Genomic DNA, 23976 nt, shown 5'->3' with positions numbered 1-23976 from the left:
TTATCTCTGAAATGTCAGACTCACACATAAAAGTCACCTCTGCTCACAGACTCTGCACTCACTGTGGATGGCGAACACAAGGTAAGACCCAGGAGTTAGTCAAAGATACAGACTACAGCTGTGTACAACTTCAGTTAAGTTATTGAGGTTTATTTATTTATGTAATTATTTGATCTCACTGCAATGCTGCAATCTGAGGGTTATAGTCTAATGTAATATCAGTGATTTAAAAAAAAAAAAAAAAAAAAAAAAAAAAAAAAAACTACATAACTATTATTTTATTATTATTATTATTTATTTTTTTTTTTACATAAAGATTGTCAGATCCCTGCTGCGTTTTTTCCTTTTACCTCTAATGTAATATTATGTATCCTGTTTATTCCACTGCTACAACTTCCTTAATTTTCTGTCTCATTAATCAGGAATATGTGGGTCTAAATATCAGTATTTTTTTTTGTCTTTTTTTTCACCCTCTTCATTTCCACTTACCTCTTTTTTTTGTCATTCAGATGAAGCTTTTCGCCATCAATATCATCTGTGCATTTCTTCACGTCAGTTGCCAAAATCCAACTGACCACTGGACTCTCGTGCCTAATAGTGAGTTCTCAGTGTGTTTTATTATTTTATTAGTTATTTAACTTTTATTTAACCAGGAAAGGACTTGATGAGATTGAAGTTGTAACCAAAACAGCCATACAACCATAAAAAATCATACAAGAATCCAACATAATACATTATATAGTGATTTGCTTTAAATTTAGTGTATTTTTTTCTCCATTGTCTTTGTTGTGTCTAATTTTGTATTTTATGTGTATACTATTGTTGTATTGATCATGGTCTGTTTCTCCATACAGTGACCTTGTGTGTTTTGAAAGTCACCTTTAAATAGAATATATATAAAAATACATTTTTAAAAGTTATTATTACTTATTACTTTTATAAAAAACAAACCTATTCGTTATTCATTTAAATTGTCCATATCACTACTATATCCTCATCTACAGCCAGATGTTTCTGCCTCTGAGTCAGTAAACTCCCTTTGACAGTGTGTAATGTGTGTGTTTTCTGCTGTAGCTCTGGTTCTGGAGGTGGATGGTGGTTTGGGTCAGTATCCACTGAGCTGCCTGGACTCAGCAGAGGAGGTCATGAGCAGAGATGACCAGGGACGGGACATCATTTGGAAGAAGAATGGAGAGGAGCTGCCCCAAAAAGGAAATGTCTACTCCGTACAGCTGGAGGAAAGCTTAGGAGGGGGAAACTACACCTGTCACAGCAAAAACGGATCGCTCCTCAATCACACTGTGGTCTTGATCAAAGAGGAAGAAAGCAAGAGGAAGAGGATACTCATCAAAACTGACCAAGGTAGGACACTGTTTTAAATATTGCAACAGATAAGACTAAAACTATTTTTTAAAAAACGTGTTTTCATGCTTGTTTTGCTGTGTTTTAAGATTATCTAAAGTGTTCTGCTCAAAATTACAACGGAGACTTCCACTGCTCTTGGACCTGGCACCGAAGTCGTGTTGGAGAAGTCGCATTTATCAGAGTTCAACGGTAAGATCAGACAGAGTTGAAAATCCAGTAATAACCCAGGGGTCTGAGTCACAGCAGCATACGGTGACATCCTTAAACACCTCCTCATGATAGAAACCCAGCACTTTGTCCAGTTGTTTGGTCAAGATCAGTCTTGGGATGAGGATGTGATAGAAAAACAAAGAGAGAAATGCTTTAAATAGTTTACAATGATTCTGTAACATGTATGACTAGACTCTATCAGTAACTGGTGTTTTATGTTGTAACTACTAATTTCTTTCTTGTCTGTAGTGTCTCTGATAGTAATGACACACATTGTACCGTGGACGTCAGTGGGCAGCTGTGGACATGTTCCACTGGTCAGCGTAAGTTCCGCTGTTCAGTGGACGACAGTGGACAATCAATTTCCTGTTTGGATGAGCAGCACTGTCCTTATGCTGAGGAGATCCACCTCATCTATATCAGTGTCTATGTGAAGACGGAGCACTTTCTGGTGGAGAACTACTCCAAATACTTTTATCTGTCAGAGATCGGTAGGAAACACTTTTCATTTGTTTACTGGTTTGTGTACATACGTTGTGCTTCATTCTATGTTTTCTGTCACCCTTAACAGTGAAACCTGATAAGGTGAGGATCAGCGAAGTCAATAAATCGTTGATCGAGTGGACTTACCCCAGCTCCTGGGCCAGTCCCTACTCCTACTTCCCCCTCACTTTCCAGATTGCACAGTTTAGGAAAGAGTGCAGAAACTGTGCCAACCCCTGCACTGAGTTAAAACCCACAAAGGTAGGGAAAAACAAAAAACACTTGAACTTTTTCATTTTAGACCTGAGTGTTCAGTACTCCAATAGACTTTAAACTGTGTCAAGTTCTATAAGGCAATGATAGCAACGATGGCCAAGTGGTCAACAGACTGAATTTGGAAAGAGAGGAGCTTGAACTTTAACAATAAATGGCATTTTCTGATTGTTTCACAGTTGATATGTTTTAAACACAAATAAATACACCTACACTTTCATAAAACTCTATGGGACTGAGTAGGAAGACAGAGTTTGATCTCTCAGACAGAACTGCCCTGTACTGAAAGAGCAGAGTGAACTGCAGGAGCTTTGCTTTTATTACCCCACCCCTGAAGGGGAGGCAAGGGGTATTGATTTTGGTTCGGTTTGTTTGTTTGTTAACACTCTAGCAGCAAAACTCTTGGTTGGATTTATACCAAATTTGGTTTATAGATTGCTGGTGACCCAGAATAGATGTCATTGCATTTTGGGAAAAGAAGGTCAAAGTTGAAATTTTCTATGAATTTTTAAAATCTTTTTTTTCCCCATTTTCTTATAATAGGTGAAATTTCAAATGTCTGTAGCAGCAAAACTATTGGGTGAATTCATACCAAATTTGGTTTATAGCTTGCCAGTGAACCAGAATGGATCTCATTACATTTTGGGAAAAGTAGGTCAAAGTTAAAATTTTTTATGAATTTTTAAACTCTTCCCATTTATTTATAATGGGCAAAATATATGCGAGTGGTACCACTTGTTTTGATTTATATTTATTTTTTGAGTGATTATATTATTTTATATTATATACTTTTATATTATTGTGATTGACTGGAGGTAGAAAGTCACTGCTCAGTGGTTCACATCTAAACATCCTGAAAAAAGACAAAAAGAAACCCTAAACTTCACACAGCTGGGATGTAGGTATATACATCACCACACACTGACAGAGGATTTGGAGGAGGGATTACTGTTGTGTGAGGCTATAATGTTCTTTCACTTACTCTTAGTTCTAGTTACTGTTACATATTTTGTCTTTGATAAGATGATAATTCTTTGCAGGTTCTGCAAAAATGACAATAATACAATACAGTCTGTGTCAGGTGATAGGAACGCCCAAAACAGATAAGAGTACTACAATCACAAAAGCATGAATGAAAGGACCAGCCATGTGGTGCTTCTGGAATGTAATACAGCTCTGTCATTATATTTTATTTTGCAGATGTTGACAGTCCACTCTTCAGACCGCTGCTCATCTAAAGTCAAGCACAAGACGAAGACGGTCTGTGTCCGAGCTAAGGATGCTTTCTCTAACTCTGAATGGGGCGAGTGGAGCCACATCAGGTGACGACCTCCCTGTTGAGTGATGTGGGAGATTCAGCATTTGGATTCCACTTTAATTTTAAGTAACCCAAAAGAATAATTTCAGACTAATTATTTGTATTTCATTACAGGCTGATGAGGAAAAGGAGGAACAATTAGTGCGAATATCATCAAAAAATGAAAAAGATGAGCACTGGACATCTTCAGAAATACATATTTATGTTTTTATAATTATTTTTTGTAATGATCTGCTTAATTGCACTGTAACAAGTAAATTTTCTTGATGACTAAATAAATACATTTTAATTGAATCATGTTTTTGTTGTATATTCCTGTATAATGCAGAACATACATAAATGTGATTTGTATCTACACTGTAAAAAAAAATCTAGTTGTTTTTACTGAAAAAAAAAAAAAAGGTAGGTGTGGTTACCAGAACAATACTGTAAGAAACACATCAAGCCATAAACATTTTTACAGAGTAACATGTAGAGTTAACATTTTAAATGGACTGCACTTATATACATCTTCATGACAAAGCCACTACTAGGAGCAAATTCAGGGTTCAGTGTCTTCCAAGGACAGTTCAGTATGTGGACAGTCGGAACCAGGATTTGAACCGCCAACCCTTTGGTCACTGGACAACCACCAAAGGAGCCATAGCCACCCATTACTTTACATGTTTAAAATATTAAATTGTCAAATGTTTACTATTTTATTCCTTTTTGATTTAAAACAAACAAAAAAAAGAAGCAAAAAGGCTATTATTTCAACACTGTGATCTTGCAATTTAAACGGCACCACATTATTTTCCAATTTACTGTTTTATTTTCTTAAAACAATAGAAATACATACTTTCTACATACAAATCTGGTTTTGTTAACATACTCTTCCTGTAAAAACTACAGCTATATTTGATTTAATCATTAACACAAAAATCTTTTCAAATAAACAACTTTGCATTGCATTTTCACTTACAGTTTTTTTTATGTTGCAATTTTACAACTTTTTGGTGTTAAGTCTTCTGTCATTTTTACAGTGTACCTGTCGGGGATATTAGATTTTTATTCGTTTCACAATCACAATAAAAACATCTATGTCATTGAATAATCAGTGGAATAAATGTAAATGTTTATATAAAACATGTCCAAATGTTAGTACGTTTGTCGCCTGTACTGTACACTTTAAACCAATTATGATGGTGAATTAAGAAATGAAACCTCAATAGTAGTTTTTATTTGAGCAATAAACAACAGGTGGAAATGTCATCACCTCCCCACGATTGTATGGCCTTTCCCGGAGTGGTTAGGTGAGTGTGGCTTTTGCAAGAAAAGCTTCCTCTACAACAAACCATACAATTGTTTTTTATGTGCTTAAAAGGAATTTGACATGCTTGGTATGTAGTTCTGTTACACATAGTTTTTTGTGGTGCTCACATCAACTCCCCCCTTCTTTGGACTATAACTATTTCTTCAAACTACTCTTTTACATTGAGCTTCCTCTGAGTAGAAGTAAAACCTCAACTATTTAGATTTCATGGGCTACAGTCATATCAAAACTGACAGACAAACTTCCTCAATATTTTAGTGGAAATTACATAAAGGTAATGGCTGCACTGAAACACTGAACTTTAAACTGAAAAAGATGCTGATGCTGTGAAAGTTGGTGCTAATTTCAAGACTTCAAGCATGACTTACCTTTTCCTTTCTTTATTCGTCAGAGTAACTCATGTAAGTTTTGCCACAGGTCATGTGTTCACCCTTTATAGGGCACACATAGAAATACTCTTAAAAGTTCAACCTTAGTTTGTTAATGGAGGACATAACAAGACTTTACTGTGAAATTTTCCTAAATTTTTTATTGTTACGTGGAAAATCAAGGTCAATGAAGTTACCATATTTAGTTCCTTACCTGTAAGTGGCAAAAAATAAAATAAAATACAACAAGTTTCTATGAAAAATACAAGAAAAATACAGGGTGTCCCATAAGTCTCCATACATACGAAAAATAAACGTTTCTTGACATAAACCATTTTTACCTCCGCCAAGGAGGTTATGTTTTTGCCAGGGTTTGTTTGTTTGTTTGTTTGTTTGTTTGTTTGTTTGTTTGTTTGTTTGTTTGTTTGTCCGTTAGTGTGCAACATAACTCAAAAAGTTATGGACAGATTTGGATGAAATTTTCAGGGTTTGTTGGAAATGGGATAAGGAAGAAATTATTAAATTTTGGTGGTGATCGGGGGTGGGGGGGCCCACGGGGGGCGCCACTGATCAGCCTTGGCGGAGGTCTGCGCTCTCCGAGTGCTTCTAGTTATTTATATAATATGCTCTATATGACTGCCATTTTGTCTGGAACACATTTCAATGTGTGTCCTCCACTGCTGAAGAACTATAAAGAAGAAATATAAAGAAATACATGTTAGAACCATATGTATTATGTCTCCTATGTATGGAGACTTATGGGATACCCTGTACATATAAGGTGAAAGGAACATGTATTTTAGAACATTAGAACATCACTTTTAGAACATTAGACCAACATAAGTGCTGATCCAGACCCCTGTCCACATCCACATTATCCCTTTGAACATCATTCCTTACATTAGTACCATTACTTCATGGTACCTATCAAAACAGGTACACTCACTGTTCATGCAGAGGTGGACCTTACAGACCCTGTAGACCACATTGGACCTGAGATTGTTGCCTCAATGTCCTCACTGGAACCGTTGCTGCCGCTGTCTTGTAATATGTGTGGAAATTACCAGAAATAGTCACTTGCCTGATAAAGGTTTAATATGCTTACGATGTGATTTCAATCTTTATTAATACCTGACATCTTATATATCAGTAAACATGCAGCATTTGTTAAGGATAAACAGCATGTTTTTTGTGTACACTGTGTACTAATATATTTCTTTTCCTATATTATGTCAGACTACTAAAGATGTAAAATTAATCTCTCATCTAAAACTAATAGGAAATATTCAGATCTTAATGGGAAAGGATACAAAAAGTATCATTCTGCAAAAATAAGTAAAGTAAATGCCAAAGAAATTAATCCTTTTTTGTATAATATTATCGGTTCTCCAGATAAATTAAAGCAGAAGAGATGAGTAATATCTAATTTGGTAAAATTCCAGAGCAATTACAGAAATATATTGGCAAAACTCCACACCACATGTAAGAAAAGCCCAAACAAAAAACATTAGAGCACCGAATATCATGGCATTCCTCGTGGTATTAGTGTACAACCAGACCGATCAGGTGGTCAGGGTGATTCCCTACCAGAAAAAGCAGAAGCGGTTTCATGATGTAAGCACTTTCAGGACCAACATTTTATACACGTGTAATGTGATACATTTGACCTTTGCTTTTTTTTTGTCATTTACTGTGTTGTGTTTCCATCCAGAAAACTTTTGGGAAATGTTTCTTTTTTTGTCTGTCTCTTTTCCCCTGAATGTGAATTAAAAGAACATTGTGATCTACTGTAAGTGTTGGGATGTATGCTTAACAGGCACTGTCGAAAGTGAAATATCTGACATAGTACAGCCACACTTTGGCTCAGGATGTTCATAAGTCCCTTTGCTTAATTTAGAAATGGAGCTACCTGTCCCTAGTGTTCTGCTATTAAATCAGTCTAAATCAGTTTTAAAGAATACCTCTGCTATTCTCAAGTAAGCCACATTTTACCGCCCTGACATGGCCACATTATTTCTAAAGACAAAGCACGGCAAGGATAAAAATATCAAGATAGGAGAAGTAGTGATAATTAATCGTGTGTTACAAGTACCAATGAGACAGTCAGCCGTGACCTTGGCTCCAGTCTCACTTTAATGATGAATTGTTCTCAATATGCCCCATATGTGCCATGTGATTTCACTGAAACACACAGGAAGCCTCTGATTAATGCAGACTGGTGTGAGAGTGCAAATGAAATCAAATGTTTAGTTATTTTTCACGTCAGCACACACTGGATAGATAGATAGATAGATAGATAGATAGATAGATAGATAGATAGATAGATAGATAGATAGATAGATAGATAGATAGATAGATAGATAGATAGATAGATAGATAGATAGATAGATAAAGTTGCTGAAAAAATTATAAGATCATCAAAAGTCATCATAAACAATGGTTATGCAATTAAGTACTAACTCCTGTGTGTATCATGTGACTAAAACAGCCAGAAAAGAAAACATGGAATGCCTAAAAGCACTGCTCTGGCAGTACAATACCATACCTACTGATGTAAGAACTGAAGTGATTTTGGTTATTATCAATTATTATCAATCATGGGAAATGGGTAGATATCAGCTGTTAAATTAAACTCTTATGAGCTATTTTTGTTGTCATTATAACTGTCCAAACAAATGTACCTTTAGTTGTGCCAGGCATTAAAATGAATAAGAAACTGATGAAAACAAGATAGACAGATAGATAGATTTTTTTTTTTTTTTTTTTTTTTTTAATTTTCCTGGGATCTCCGAAGCCTTGAAATCCTAACTGAGGCTGCTGTTACTCAAAGGGTTAAGACAAATCCTTATGATTTATTCGAGCAGTTTTCTTTTGGGTGTTGCCTACAAGATCAATTATATTCCCAACTTGTTCTCATGAATCCACAATCTTATTGACCTTGTCTACATTTGTTGGCCATGTTAATTAATAGGCAGAGAAACAGCAATTTGGACAGATGGCATTTATCTGCATGCTACTTACTATGCAAGTACAACGTTTGAGAATACAACTGACATTTAGTGAAGGCAAAAAAAAAAAATTAAAAAAAAAAAAAATCATGCAATGTCTATTTAAGGCCACAAGATGGGAATATTGCACCAAAATCTTGGAGCTGTCCCAGGCCATTACTGGGGCCTTCAGTGTTTTCAGGTGACCTGAACTGAAGGAGGTCATCATTAACTGGGAGATGTTTGGGTTTAAGAGAACATATTATACAGTAGATTACATGTGACGATTTATTACTCGTCACCCATGACTCTATTTCTAACCCATTACACACAGCTTCCCCGCGGTTTAATAGAAATAACACGTCCCCTTGCGCGTTTTTTTTTAATATATATATTTAAATATAAAGAATAAAAGTGATGGGGTGTTTTTATGAAGGTTTCAGGAAAATTGCATTCTGCTCGTATCTGGTCTCTAGCTGTAACATCTATATTTGTCTCCTTTCATGTCGACAAGAGAGCATATTGGTAGACATAAGGCCCATTCTCATAAGCACATGTCTGTTTTTTACAACGAGTCATTTTTACGAGTCTTCAATTCAATCAGGCCATTATTATCATCAACCCAACCTTTTGATTTACGAGAACATCTGGTGGTTTGTAGGAGACGCCTACAACTCCTTTCTGATCACTTACTTCAAAATGTCTGATAGAGTTATAACACAGGGAGTTTTTAATAGCTTCTCCATATGTGGACACTTCAACAAAGGTATATGAGCACATATTAAACGGTGCACTTACACGTCGTTTGCATTGCGCCCCTGCATATCCGTGCGTAATGGAGATATTTTGCAGACCTTATTTGCGGGTGCCATGGAGTTAGTAAATCAGAGTATTAACATGGTTGGATCAACGGGGCCCCAACTGACATCTCTGTTTTTGGATACTGAGACAGTGATATTTGGGCTAACAGTATGTGTTGGTGCTCCGGGATATAAATATATGCCACCCCAGGGGCCTCGACTGACTGTTCGCGCTGCCCCGCATGCCGACCAAGGCAGACAGATCATGGAGAGAGAACCGGCCACAATCAAACAAATGTGCTGAAGGATCGCTCTGAACGTGTGTGTGTGTGAGAGAGAGTCAGCAGAGGAGCCAGTGCGAGTGTGAAAGACATTTTATCTCACGTTGCTTTTATTTGTCACTATTTATTGTATCGTGTACTCACGTGGTAGGGTGCTCACATTTCTCCACCCACAGCAGGAGTCATAAATAAACAGCCATAGACAATGATGAGATGATTGCGGCGGTTTGGTGTCTAACCTTGACCGTTTATGGCATTTATCAGACTCTGGAATGGGCTCTTCTGGCTCCCTCTTCTTACGCACCAAACTCGCAGCACTGTTAGAATTAAAGCACAATTATTTAAATCTGTCTGAATCACCAAAAAACATCACTATTTAATAATGCGTAATTCTTTGCGCGTTCTTATCAGTGTGACATTTATTTTTCTGGGGCCCTTAATTGTTGCGCGTAAAACTGTGGATCCGGGGATCATCAACGTGTCAGCAACGTTTTTATCAGTTCTCGATAAAATCTTAATTTTTAAAGACGCCCTCCTGATTAAAAAAAACACCCTCTCGTTCTCTCTGTTTCATTATAATTAACCATACAGTACTTACTGAACAGATGGCCCCCATACAATTCAATTTGACCATTTAGAAATTACTCTGTAATGATGGGGAAAACCAGGACTGATGGGGAACATGAGTAATGCTGCAATATCTTCAATTTCTGCAGGATGGACCAGAGCTGTAACCATATAATAAACATTTTCTACGCTTGTGTGAGCCCAGTGTTAAGTTTCATGCAAATATTTTTATTCATATTTTATACTGTTTTTAGTGTTTGAGTAGTTATATTTTTGACTGATTGCAATTTTTGGACAGCGAGATAGCACAGTTTAGCTGTAATCCTCATATTTATGTTGGATTCAACACTTAGTCCCGCAAGATTTATGTAATGCATCTAATCAAAGCTAATTTCAAACCATCGGGCTGTAACAGAAAATGTGTGCAGCGGCTGCCAGGCTTTTTGGGGGGAGTTGAAACTTTCTTAAGCTCATAATCTGTCAGAGTTGATACTCTGAATGAACACTTGCAGTACGTAGTCAGTTCAGCTGTCGTGATAAAATACACTTAAATTTCATTACATATTAATCTGAGATGAAATTCGACTATTTTGCATTTTTAAAGTAAACGCCAATACTAATATCTGTAAACACGTTAATAAGAAATTACACACTGATGCTTATTGATCGATACTGAGTCAATTTGAGAAATGTCTTCGCAAAAATACATTTTTACCTGGACTTTCAACTTTTCCTCTCATATTTAACTCAGTAGCACATTTTGGCTGAACGGTAATGAGAAAAAAGACGCTCCTATCTGGTGCGCATTTAAGAATCTGATCGGGTTCTGTTTAATTTTGTTTTGCACACATATCAAAATAGTCTGTATCGCATTTTCACAACTACAGCTCAAGTGACAAGGAAACAAATACTGTGGATGTTACAACTACCCCCGCGTCTTATCTTCACTCTGCCCCTTTGGTTTCTGCACAGATCAAACTAATGTCCTCCCGTGAACTGATGTTTGATACTCATAAAAGCAATAAAGTGGTGAATGCGTTAATTGTCATCTCCAAATATATAAAAGACACGATATACGCACACACACACACCGGCACACACGAGCGCACATACGCGTACACGCACACGCCACACCACACCACGCAGCGCACAGCTTCTGGCTAAGTGGCTGGGGCGGGACACTGCGTGGGACGAGGCGGGGACAGCAGGCAGGCGGGCGGGCAGCGTGCTGGTCGGGTTGGTGGACAGCTGATTGTCCGTGTTATTAACTGTGTTTGGGGGCGTTCCTGTTCGCAGTGTACACCACGCCCACCTCACCTACTAGTTCTCTCCTGTTTGGCATCCCAGAGATGGTCCAAAGTGATTCCTCAGGGAAGAAAAGAGCGCAAATCACCCGAGCAGGAGCTGACGAAGAGCGGAGTCGCAGATAACCCGGGACTGCCTCTTAATTGCGCGTAATCTTCCGTTTCATTCATCTGAACAGAGACGACTTTTGTAAATAAAGAAACGGAGCGAAGGAGGGCGAAACGTGTTTTCATCTCCTCGGTTTCTCTCTCGCTGTGGACTGTTTGTTACAACAACTGACATTTTGCCTGTGTTTTTGTCAGCTGCACCTTGATCCGGGGGACTGTCGCCAACTCAGTGCAGCCTCTCATCCTGCGCTTCCCCTTTCATCGCTCTCACGTTGTTCATCTTCATAGCTGCTGCTCTCCCCCCCTTTTTTTTTTCTTTTTTTTTCTTCAGGAATCGTTGACATGAAGTGCAGCTAACCCTGGATGCTGACAGCTCCCCTTTCCTTCCACATGTCGCATCTTTTGTTTACTTTGAGAAACACGCGCGTAACTAAACGCCAAGTGAAATAGACCACGCCACTTTGCTCCTCTGACAGCGCGATCAAACAGACGCAAGAGGAGGGGAGCCAGGAAGAAGAAGAAGAAGAAAAAAAAAAGGAGGGAGCCAAGGAGAGGAGGATAGAGAGGGAGGAGAGAGAGTGAGAGAGAGATAGCGACAGTGTGAAGGTGCGTTTTGATGTTTGGCATCCACGACAGCATCCAGAGGAGTGGGAGTAGTATGAAAGAAGAGCCCATGGTGGCCGGGATGAACGCGGTTCGGACATGGATGCAGGGCGCCGGAGTGCTGGACGCCAACACAGCCGCCCAGAGGTGAGCCCGAGGCGGCCTTGAGCTGCGCTGACACCGGGGCGTGGAGAGCGCGTTGTGATCTGCGGTGTTTAAAGACGGAGCGGCTGCAACACTTGGGGCAGCGTGCGTTTCCAGAGGACGTAGTTTGCTGGATAACCACTATTCCCACTGGCTTTCTCGACAAAAAAAATTTTTTTTAGCTGTAAATCCATCATGTTTCTGAAAAAATGAGGAAAAAAAAAAACGCTGCCCCAAAGTGGGTTCACATATTTCTCGACGGAAACCACAACTAGTCCAAGCACTTTAAAGAGATTTGTAAGGTGTAAATGCAGGTTTAGATGAACTTTAGTGCCTGGAAAGTAAGTGTGCTTTAGGTTTTTCATCTCACTTGGGTTGTTGTTTGGTTTGTTGGAAATGACTTAAAACAGTACCTGTCAACATGCATGCATAGAGTTTTTAAAAGCCAGAACAAACACTGCAAAAACACACTTTTACGCATTACTTTTTTAACAAGTTGGTTAAGTTTTAACTCCACTTATCTCTTACCGGCTCTTCACCATTAAAATGTTTCTTCTGGCCAGATTAGATTTGTTACATAAATGAGTATTTAATCCTTTGGAGCCTACAGCAGTAATATTTTTTACTTATTTAATTATTGTTGATTAAAGTGCAAGAGGTCGTTATGTGCATTAGGAGGGGTTTTAATTAAATTATATGGAGTTTAAAAATTACTGAATGGGCACTAAAACATAGGCGGATGTTGGATTGAAGAAGCACTTTAGTTTTACACTGCACTTTTTTTTTTTCCTTTTACTGAAGTAACTGATATAAATTGCCCTCGTTGTGGATGGTGCTGGTTTGTGCTTGTGTCCGCAGCGGAGTGGGTCTCGCTCGGGCACACTTCGAGAAGCAGCCGCCCTCCAACCTTCGCAAGTCCAACTTCTTCCACTTCGTCTTGGCTTTATACGACAGACAGGGTCAGCCGGTGGAAATAGAGAGAACCACCTTCGTCGACTTTGTAGAGAAGGAAAAGGTGAGTTTGTGCTTTTACGCAAACCAATCACTTATGACATGACAAATACGCAGCAAAATCGTTATTATAATGTAATATTTTTTTGTAGAGCATCGACTTGTGACTGACGTGGCAGCCTATATTGGCCTGTTAAATCACACTGATGAATTACCAGACGTGTGTTAACAAAGTAGCCAGACGCACACAGCAGGGATCATTGGTCCTGAAGGCTTCCCTGTTGGGATTTTTACATGTGGTTTCCTGAACGCCTCAACAGAACTCTGATTATTTTTCGTCTTCCTTTATAATTACAAAACTTTTTTTTTTCTCCATTATCATAATTTATTTTTATTTATTTATTTTACAATATCTCCACTGAGGTGTCAAGTGCACGTAAACTTCTGTCCCTGCTGGATATTTGACTCCTATTTTTAATGACACTTCATCTCAGCGTGAATCCGGATCCTGCTGCTGATTTTTTTTTTTTTTTAATTGAACCTCAATATGTGTTTTTGATACGTTAGAAAATACAATACGAATTAACTAACTGAACATGGAGTTAAATGTTTGTTTTATTCATTAGCATTTATCGTGTTTATTATTTATACGATCCAAATGTTCTTTTACATTAATCACACATTTTATGCGCCGTGATTTATTAAAATAACAAATAATAGATTTCATTTGAATTATTGCTTGGAACATTAAAACAGCAATTCTTAAAGGTTACAATTATAAGTTGGTTGTAAAGTTATTTACAGGCCTGTTCTGCAAATTGTTACACTATCCTTGAGATGAATATACAAATAATAACTCATTTATCTATGCGTTTAATAACTCACACAAAGTTCTTCATTTTTTTCTTTCTCTTTGTTTTCTTATGTGTGCATGAACCTAAACGAAGTGAAGTGATTTTGAGTTATTTCCAGTCAAAGAGACATAACACACCAGTAATATAAAATATCAGCCTGAGAGCCCAGCGGTGGACGCGCTGGAAACGTCCCAGGAGGAGATGGTTTGCTTGCACTAAACCGGGACTGTTTGGTTTAATTTTCATAGGAAACGACGGGGGAAAAGACCAACAATGGGATCCATTATAGACTCCAGCTCCTCTATAGTAACGGTGAGTTTGGGTTCCATAATTTTTTATGGAGCAACAACAAAAGCAGCGAGTGAATGATACGACAAAACAAAGTGAGGGAGGTCAGGAAACACACATTTTTAAGATCTCATCGTTGATCTGCGTCTTAAAATCATTTAAATATTCATATATATTTATTTATTTGATCCTTTTATTGTGAAGGATCAGCGTTTTAGTTATCACGAATACATGAAGTCATTATTATTATTATTATTTGCATAATTATTATTTGCATTATTATTATTTGCATTATTTTATTCTATTGCATTATAATTATATCAACCCAATGCATAAATATATCTCCTTGCTCCATTATGACAGTGGAAATAATAAACAACCCTGAAGTGCAAACTAAAATATTTCAATATTAATGATGCCTTTGTTGGTATTACACTTAAGTAATTGTCTATTTTTCCTGTTATGTTAATTTTATCTATTTAAATTTTAATGAATGTTTTACAGACTTAAATTCAGCAGGGATAAACAAGGGGAAAATGTTCCAAACACAGACTGCATGCATCAAATACTGACAGTCATTTGTTATGTTTTGGACTCATTCATTTTACCCTAAAGTGCCTCACAGGGGAGGTCACAATTAACAAAACTTGTGGTGTGGAATATCAACCAGATTGAGGAAGACTTGTTAGTTGCCTGGTTGTATTCTAACCCTCTCTCCCTCCTTCTGTGTGTTTCTCTCAGGGATCAGAACAGAGCAGGACTTGTATGTCCGTCTCATTGACTCCATGACTAAACAGGTGAGATATTCTATATTATCACATTAAACTACAGGCACAAAGAATTAAAGCCTGCATTCGTTTGGTGCTGGTCTGAATGTTGCCCCCACCTCCAAATGAATGCCCCCTTCCCCTCCCTCCTCCACCCTCGCCCCACTGCATGCCTGTGTCTGAGACCCTCAACTTCAGCACAGCACAGCCAGCTTGATAAACGACCTGTCTTACCTGTGGAATACATTTACAGAGGCCCAGAAAAGTAGAGGACATGTGTCCTCATACTCTACCTCTGCACAGCAGCCAGTAAGTGGGGATGGTGTGTATGTATGTGTGTGGCTGAATGTGTGTGCTTTTACAAGCTATATATGTGTGTGTGAGACTGTGTGATTGTGTGCATATAGTGTGTGAATATCTTGGTGAGGTGTAGAAACGGCTGTGTGTTAGTGTGTGTATTTGAGAGAGACAGTGATGCATGCCAGCTCACTCTTTGAGGACCTTGACCCTCATTTCCTCAATGTGAAACAGAACAAACTATCCCAGAGTGTGTTATGGTCAATTCAATCACACAAAGAATTACAGAGCAGCACATGTGGGCTGGTGGACACTGAGGGAATTCTCCGTTTGGATGAATTAGATAACGAAGAAAATAAGCCTCTTGAACGCTGTTTTGATATCAGGTCTTTTGTTTTGCCAATTCCGCCTCTAGTGCCATTAGGCTTGAAGAGAGTTTGCCTTAGAATGAAAGTAGTAGGGAGGGATTTTGTTTGTGTCTGCGCACATGGATGTGTGAATGTGTCTATTTGTGTGTGTGTTTGCATGTTTATCAGTGTGTGTGTATGTGTGTGTGTTTGTGCAGGGTGATCACAGCCCTGGAGAGCATGTTGAGTGGGGTTGGAGGGGTAACCAGACTAGATTTTTGGACGCTGTGCTGTAGGGACCAGATGGTGCACTATACTCCAGTCTGGCAGTCCAACTGCTCACTGTACACTGCATACAAACATACATGTACACACACACACAAAACAAAAAACACATATGCACACACAGGACAACACACATGCACTGCTCACACACACACACACACACACACACACAAACAAAAATGCTTTCTCTCTTACTGTCTCTGTCAGAACAGAGCGTTCCTGTTCAGGAAGGCCGGATTCCCACGATACACACTTTTGCCAGACAGACAACACTACTCTCAGATTAAACACACACACACACACACTTTTTTTCCACTTGCCCTCATATTGTGGTTCACGTTTTTTTTCTTTGAGCACAACACTTTGTAAAAATGTTTTTTTTTTTCCTTCTTCAGGCAATTGTCTATGAGGGCCAAGATAAAAATCCAGAGATGTGTCGGGTCCTGCTGACCCATGAGATCATGTGCAGGTAAGAGAAAAGACACACAACTATTGACATGATTTTTATTGTGGTCGGTCCTCTCACAGTCTAGATGAAGCTGAATGTTTTCTTTTTCTATGTTTGAGGTGTTTCTGTTAATGTTAAAGGGGGCATAGACATGAAGAGTACAGCTAAATTACAATAGAAATCTTATAATTTTCTTCAAAGTGGGTTGGGGAGATGGGCCCTGGCCTATTTCTGTTAGTATGTGTGTGTGTCTGTGTATGTGTATATGCATGTGAAAGTGTGTGTGCATCCCTCTCATGTTCAGCTAATTAGGACAAGGAAAAGCTCATTACTCAAACCCATCCTCCTTAGTCTGTGTAATACATGCAGTTTGCTGTGTCCTGACAGTGAGCTATGTGCAGAGGGAGACAGACTCAAATTACACATAAAATACAGATGCACACACACTCAAATGTACTAAAGCAAGCAAAGCACTTGCAGGACGTTGCATGCATTTACAGTCAATAAAAGCATCACACAGCAAGCGATTCTCTGTCAAAAAGCAGCCATGCAGAAATACGTGACGAGATACATTTAGAGAAATGGCTAGTGGCAACGCACAGTCACTTCCTGGTTATCACACAAGGCAATTTAGATCACTTGTTTTCATATGCTGCAGGAAACAGTTGAGATCAGAAATCTGATCTGGCTCTCCAAGCCTCCTGTCCTGAGGGACTCAAGAAAGTAGGGGGAGGGTCAATCTCTCCCTCCTCTTCTCTCACTCTCTTTTGTATCTTTCTCCATCCCCTCCCACTCACATACAGTAGATGCACATATGAAGTTGGATACAGGTACACCAGACGTGCATAAACACAGATGAGCAGACAGTGAAGAGACAGTGGCGCAGGCACAACAATACTTTTGGGGGAAATAGGGGGGTTTCACGGCACAGCACATTGTAACGTTGTGCTGCAGTCAAATGATTCAGAAAGGACTCGTCACATCAGTATGCAACCCCCTTCTACCCAGCATGCACTACTCCCCAGGTCCAGTGGGACCACTCTGTGACCCACTTCTGAGAGAGAGAAAGAGCAAGAGAGAGAGGCGGGATAGAGGGAGGGGACGAGCACTGAGGAAAAATAGAGAACATAAGATGTCTGGTTGTGTGATGTCTGACAGAAATGGAGCTAACCTGAGCCCTGGAGGCTAATTCAAGTTTGTATTCAGCCCCATTCAAGCTCACAGTTTTATCTCTCCTCTCCAAACTTTGCCTAAAATCGCCCCACTGATCTCTCCTACTGTAGAGCTAGAGCCCCCGTCTTACTTCGACAAGCCAGACAGAAATCCATTCCATGCTGTTTCTTAAACTTCACAAAACTCTCACGCCCTTTTACCCCTCTGTCTCTTTCCTGTCCGATCACCTGACTTCCTTTACCTTTACTTCTTTTTATCTTGTTTTTCTGAGATCGGTGACTAATACTCCTTTGTCTCTCCCCCCCCTTTTACCTGGCCTCCCTGCAGTCGATGCTGTGATAAGAAGAGTTGTGGCAACAGGAATGAGACCCCATCAGACCCTGTCATCATCGACAGGTAAGCAAACTTTGCCCTTTAACCCCGGCCTACATGATGCGCTGTCATCACTAAGACAAACACAGCTCTTATGACTGTGTATGAGTGTAAAGAAGACCTGCGTGCAGAATATCTCTACACAGGGAGGAAGTGTTGCAAAAATAGATACACAAAATACCCAAAAAATGATGCCAATATATTTGTTGAATTCATTATTCTCTCTGGGCCAGCAGAGTAAGCAGATTAAAGTGATTGTCAACATGGTGATTTTAATTAAAAATGTAACATGCAGAGCCACAGGTTGTTTAAACTTCAGGAACTATAATCCTTTCTGTAAGCAAAATGTGTGTAACAGCCGTTAATAATATTCCAGTGGTGTATGTGAAGTGGAGGAGCAATCACAGAGCAGTTGAACGCGGCTTAAAGTGTGGTCAAACACTGTTTGTGTGGTCGGGCTGATGACTTAACTGATGAGCAGTTAGGGTTACAGCAAAAGCCTGGTGTGTGTGAGTGTGTGTGTGTGAGTAAATCTCACTCTGGACGGGTGGCACTGAAGGTTGTTTGCTACTTTAGACACAAACAGACAACTGCATTCACACTTTTCAGTGAGTGCACACCTTTCCCTGCTGTCATAAACTACCAGTGACTGATGCAGCGGCTTGTTTGATTTACAATCAGTCAAATAAAATGAAAGCCCTGTAGATTTATAGGCAGGGCTGTACTTGTGTATGTCTGGGGCACGTGTGTGGACATGAAGTGTGAGGGAAATTATTTGTTTATACTTGAGCAGTTGTTGAAGCGTGCACTCCTATGAAGAAAGAAGAAAACAAGTGCGTCCTCAATGAGTCTCAGTAGCATTTTATCATCTATGCCCGGGCCAAACTTCTGTATTATCAGTCAAAATTATTTACAGTGTAGAATATTTTAGATCTGATGTCTGATCTGGATTTACCACATTGGAGTGTATTTGTGTGAGTGTTAATGAGGCAGTGACCTGTGCTATCTGATGAACACAGCTGTCCTGTTCTCGCTGCTGCTCTGTCAAAAGCTACTCTTTACCTGTGTATGTGTGTGTGAGTTTGTGTGTGTGCGTGCGCCACCCTCGTTCCGCTCCAGTGAAGCGGAAGGCCTCACCTCAGCGCTCCCTGAGACAGCTGCACCCCACCACGTGGCCTTTAGACAACACGTCTGCCCATCACTCTGTGCATGTGCCACATTTCTGATTTTTTGTTCCCCCCCGTGTGCATACTTGTTGAATTTCTCATCTGTGCACTCTGCGTCGTTCTTCCGCCGCCAATCCTGACTCGCCACCGTTAAAAACCTTCCCGCAGTTTGCTGTAGTTTGAGCGGTGCCACCTTTGGTGAGACAGGCTGATCTCGGCTGGGAACAGCTTTCCCACACTGAGCATGTGTTTTGGTCGCTCTCTGGCGGTATTCCCCTGACGCCCGATGGCTCAGGTGTGAGGGCAGCATTAACGAACAACAAATTAGAACAGGGGGAGGGAAAACAACAGCAATATCACTGTTTTCCTCTCCAGCGAACACTCTTTCTGGACAGGAAAATAGGTCAGGTGAGAGGAGAGCGACTGAGGAGGGGGGTTGCAAGTTTTAAGGGGAGGACAGAAGGGGAATAAGGAGAGGAGGGTTTATAGTTTGCTCATTTAGTACCAATATATTCTTGGCAGTTGTAATAATCAGGGATTCATAAACAAACAAACAACTGTGAGGGTGAAACTGACTCAATTATCATGAGTTCCCCTCCTTCAAATTCATAAAGAAATACCATCAGCAGCCCCTCTCCACCCTTGAAGTTATTTAGTTCGTTAAATAAGGGCTTGTTAGCCCTCTGCTGTTTCGCAGAGATGATTAGATTTTACAGCCCTAATTAGCTGGGCTAGCTCTAACTCTTCTGGAAGAGTAATGGGTCTGATTGCCTAATTAGCTCTCTCTCGTTAAGATGGGAGAAACAGGCCACTGCAGCAAAACCGCAGGAATGAGGAAAAATAAAGTCAGCTAATGAGAAACTTATTTGATTGTTAGGAGAACAAATCTGGTACAGTGTGGATCAGCAGCGCTCTGGGTGCTGTACTCACTCACCGGGAGAATCTCTCTCTTTCACCCCTCTTCTTTATCTCACCTCCTGTTGAAAAGAGAATTTGTTTGGGCATTAATGCGTCTACAAGGAGCAATATGATACAGATTTTAATTTTGAAGCTTGTTTGTTTAAGCTATGATAACAAAAAGTACATTAACATTTCTTAGCTTTTTAATGAAGTTGAGACATGTCCTACAATCTGTTTGGTTGTGCTGTTTTGAGTTTCTGCATCCGTGACTGTCTCAGATACGTTTCAGAGTCATCCATCTGTTCTGAATCAGGCCATGTTGAGGACAATTCATGTTATATTTTATATATTTAACCTCCGAGGGGGTGAGTTTTATGAAGTTCAGAGAGGGCGCAGCATGACATGTTGTGTCTATGTTTGACACTCGGCAGAAGAAGCAGCTGAAAGGTGAGACGCTTCTGTTCTGTATGCCTTTCTGTGTCTTCCCCAGGGAAACATGTGTGGTCTACTTTAGCCTCTTACAGAGTCAGGATAATATGAGGGGAGCCCTTAACCCCCCACTTCCACTTCCACCTCTCTCCATCACTCCTGGTTAGCGTGGGGTTAATCATATGCAGCCACTGCAAGTCAGTCTATCATCTGCCTGGATGGGCCCCAAATCACAAACACATTTCCCTCTCACCCGTGTACACCTTTGGTATCTTTCAGCATAGCTTCTGTGGTTTTCCCCAATTTATTTCCCTACAGGACTGTTGATGTCCATTTACTTGGTGCGCCCATGTAATTGAGGCCTAATCTCTCAGGCCTTCTTGCTTTGGGGGTATGAATATCCCTCCGGCCCCATGTGTCCTCTCTAGCCTCATACCACCTGTGTCCCGTGGCCCTTTCCTGCCTGTCCAGCTCCCCCAGGCCCGCCGCGGGGTGTCCCACAGGCAGGGACAGCCTCTCCTGAGGGGGGACAGAAACTCTCTGTGACCAGAGATAAGGATCCGCTGGATATTCTAGCACATCCCATGATCCCCCTTTTTTGTCCCTCTCTCCAGTCCCCATGCACAGAGGGCTGGTTTTTCAAGTCGACATGCACAGACGATGTTATTTCAGGTTTATTGCTGTTGTTGAGTGTGCGCTTGTGTGTGTTTGTGTTTGTGCACACTCCTGCAGTCTGCTGTTGATGTGGCCCATTTCCTTGCATGCGGATCTGTGCTTGGCTATCCGCGTTGATGTTGGTTATTTCCCCGGGAGTGTGTGTGTGTTGATAGAGGCCATTTCCTGGTGAGTGTGTGTGTGTCTTGAGTGAAGAATGTCGGGCAGGAAGTGCTCCTCCCGGGGAGAATGATGTCATGGCCGACGGTTTCCTGTTCTGTGACAGAGTGGAACAGGCCAACTCTCAGCTTCATGGTGGGTAGTTAACATGTGTGGATTAGTATCATGGGTAATGGTTTTGGTTCACCTCTTGCCTTTATAAGTCCACACCTGGTTCAGCACTGAAGCAGATCAAGTGACACATCTGGAAGAAACAAATAAGCCACGGTGCCAACGATCTTTTGACTATGATGCTTTTTAGAACTTACAGAATTTTGCTGCATAGCTTGTTTGTCACTCTACCCATCCTTCTTTCCTTTTCTAGTGGGGAACCCCCTCATTGTTTTGGTTGTTATGTTTGGATGCACTTCCTGAGGTGAGAGGTCATGTGTTGCCTTGGCTGGGCTAACGTGCGCTAGTGAATAATGTATGTCATTGACTTTATGTCAGCACTGCCAGCCCCCCAAGCCGAGCCCACCCATGTTTAATTCATCCATCTCATTTGTGTGTGTGTGTGTGTGTATATTTGTGTGTGTGTGTGCGTGTGTGTCATTTAGAGGCCCAGTCTGCACCTGTCCAGCCATTAGCCCTCTTCTCATTTGCATTTGATGCTAATGTGGTTTACTGGCAGAGCCTTCCGTCCCCTCAGCTTAGTTTCACTTTCATATCCACAACTGTGTTACTGAGAAGGTGAAAACACACTTACAGTACATGTTTCCTACATTCCCCTGAAAGTATCTGTTGAGGTCTCTGACATCTAAATGTTGGAGTCTTCATTATGTTTGTTTTTCTTCCTTTTTCTTTGGATCTGTTTAATTTTATGCAGGTTGGCCATTGTTTTGTGTTTTCTTCCTGTTTTAGATTTATATGTCTCATTGTAGCTTCTCTATTGTGTCTCTGACTCCCTATCATCCTGCCTTGACATTTCTCTCAAAGACAAAAGTATTTTCTGAATTACAGTAGCTCCTCTAAGATTGTATGATTTTACCTGAGCTTGCTTTGGTGTTGTCTTTGGGGGAGGATAGATCTACTCAGACTGTGCCATTTCTTCTCTTTAGATGATGTTTTCTTGTTGATATGCTGTTTCTTTGTACAGTCTTAGGGGGACAGCTGCATTAGATGTTAGGGGAGGCTTTGAAAAGGACTGGCCCTGAGCTGGTTGTGGTGTTTGTGCAGGGCTCAGGGGCAAAGCAGCAGAGTTGCTGGCTCATCGATATGCAGGCAGAACTCCCCTCCCTCAGGTGCTGGCTGCTTTGCAAATCTGCTTCTTCATATACACACACACAAACACACACACACACACACACACACACACACACAGACACAGATGCTGGTCACACCTTCAGATAAACTTATATACAACACACATATGCAGACGCACGCATGCACAGTCATAGGAATCCACAGGCGTGCAAAAATATAAGCTGACATGCACATACACACACATGCACACTCGTGCACGCTCACATTGACCTGCAGCTCTCTGCAGCTGTTTGGTTGTGTTCTTTTTTCCCTGTGGTGGTTTCGCCCCCCCCTAGGGTTGGAGGAAAGCGCGGCCCCTGGGGACGGCCGGCTGCGTTGATTGACAGCAGAGAGTTTGGAGGTCGAGACACCTTTAAAACAGCACTGCCTCTTTCTCTGTCAACTGGACCTTCAACACTCTAACCCCCAACAACTGGCTCGCTTTCATTTACAAACACCCTACAAAAAGAAAAAAAAAGAAAAAGAAAAAAATTAACATTCCCAGAGTAAACCAGGATTTGTTTCTACAATATGAAATATCAAATTAGCACAAGCTGTTTTTGTTTTCTGGCAAGGAAGCAATGTTGTATCACAGAAGAATTAAGTGTTTTTACCAGTTAAGTGTCTTTTCCTAAGGAAAGATTGCGTGTGTATTTCATTGTTTTGTTTTAATTCTTTCCCCAATAAACTAAACAGACCAGCTTTCCCACTTTATTGGTAGTTAAGCTAATGCTCCCCAGCTGAATGCAGGTAACAAACACTTTATTAGGGCATATAAAAGGTAATTTACAAATGTCATAACAGTGAAAAGTTCTGGGTTCCATGACACAGGGAATTTTTAGGTGAGAGCTTCTCTAAATAGCACCGTTGTAGTTCTATTTTTCTTCAATCTGCTTTGTCATTACTGCTTGACATTCCCTGCTTGACCTGGCCACTCTCCTTGGCCGTTCCCTCTGCCTTTGTGTCAGTGTTTGTTCTGTCCCAGAATGAAGGGGTTTGGTTGGCCAGAGCTGACCCAAATGAGTAGCGTCCTACTTTTCTGAGAGCTATTTAAGACATTTCTGGTGTGGAAATTGCAGGGCAGAGAGATAGAGATAGAAGGGGCATTAAATAGAATGAAGATATATTTACCATATGAAAGGTTCTCATGTATGACTTGTGACTGTGTGTGGTACTGCAAGTGAAGAAAGAGTAACGTTTTCCAGGATTTAGTCCGTGACTCGCCCTAGAAGATGCGCTCAATTTGCTTTTCAAATGAGGCGTGAAGAGCGCAAGTGTGTGCCTCTCGGTGTGATGCTATACGTTTGTACGTGCGTGGTTGTGTGTGTGCATGGAAGGAGCAAGGCTTTGTTTTCTCACCGCTATGATGTGTGTGGACAGTCTCCCACTAAGTGCTCTCTCACAGCCGTGGTGTTACATGGCTGCCTGTGTTGTTGCTTGTAATTGAATAGACACACCAGC

General features: G+C 40.4%; 2 protein-coding genes and 1 long non-coding RNA gene across 6 annotated transcripts in view; all 3 read left to right on the top strand.

Moving 5' to 3' along the window:
* The window catches only part of il12ba (interleukin 12Ba), a 3965-nt gene extending 67 nt beyond the window's left edge, over positions 1 to 3898 (top strand). The window contains exons 1-8 of the mRNA XM_030145770.1: positions 1 to 81; positions 510 to 597; positions 1075 to 1362; positions 1452 to 1554; positions 1825 to 2066; positions 2147 to 2319; positions 3532 to 3653; positions 3764 to 3898. The exon at positions 1 to 81 is cut by the window's left edge and continues 67 nt beyond it. Of these exons, the coding sequence (XP_030001630.1) occupies positions 510 to 597; positions 1075 to 1362; positions 1452 to 1554; positions 1825 to 2066; positions 2147 to 2319; positions 3532 to 3653; positions 3764 to 3791 (1044 nt within the window). The 5' untranslated portion in view covers positions 1 to 81 and the 3' untranslated portion in view covers positions 3792 to 3898. The remainder of the gene's footprint in view (positions 82 to 509; positions 598 to 1074; positions 1363 to 1451; positions 1555 to 1824; positions 2067 to 2146; positions 2320 to 3531; positions 3654 to 3763) is intronic.
* The window catches only part of LOC115427267 (uncharacterized), a 17060-nt gene extending 10640 nt beyond the window's left edge, over positions 1 to 6420 (top strand). Inside the window, exon 3 of the long non-coding RNA XR_003936464.1 lies at positions 6287 to 6420. This is a non-coding gene — a long non-coding RNA (uncharacterized LOC115427267). The remainder of the gene's footprint in view (positions 1 to 6286) is intronic.
* A 5572-nt stretch (positions 6421 to 11992) lies between these two features.
* ebf1a (EBF transcription factor 1a) overlaps positions 11993 to 23976 on the top strand; it is a 53074-nt gene continuing 41090 nt past the window's right edge. For all 4 annotated transcript variants that reach the window (XM_030144901.1, XM_030144899.1, XM_030144900.1 and 1 more), the window contains exons 1-6: positions 11993 to 12126; positions 12982 to 13138; positions 14177 to 14240; positions 14958 to 15013; positions 16308 to 16381; positions 17861 to 17929. In XM_030144901.1, the coding sequence (XP_030000761.1) occupies positions 11993 to 12126; positions 12982 to 13138; positions 14177 to 14240; positions 14958 to 15013; positions 16308 to 16381; positions 17861 to 17929 (554 nt within the window). The remainder of the gene's footprint in view (positions 12127 to 12981; positions 13139 to 14176; positions 14241 to 14957; positions 15014 to 16307; positions 16382 to 17860; positions 17930 to 23976) is intronic.

The sequence above is a fragment of the Sphaeramia orbicularis genome, chromosome 10, assembly GCF_902148855.1.
Source record: "Sphaeramia orbicularis chromosome 10, fSphaOr1.1, whole genome shotgun sequence".
Taxonomy (NCBI): Eukaryota; Metazoa; Chordata; class Actinopteri; order Kurtiformes; family Apogonidae; genus Sphaeramia; species Sphaeramia orbicularis.
The sequence above is the reverse complement of the archived record's forward strand: the minus strand, read 5'-3'. Positions and strand labels throughout refer to the sequence as shown.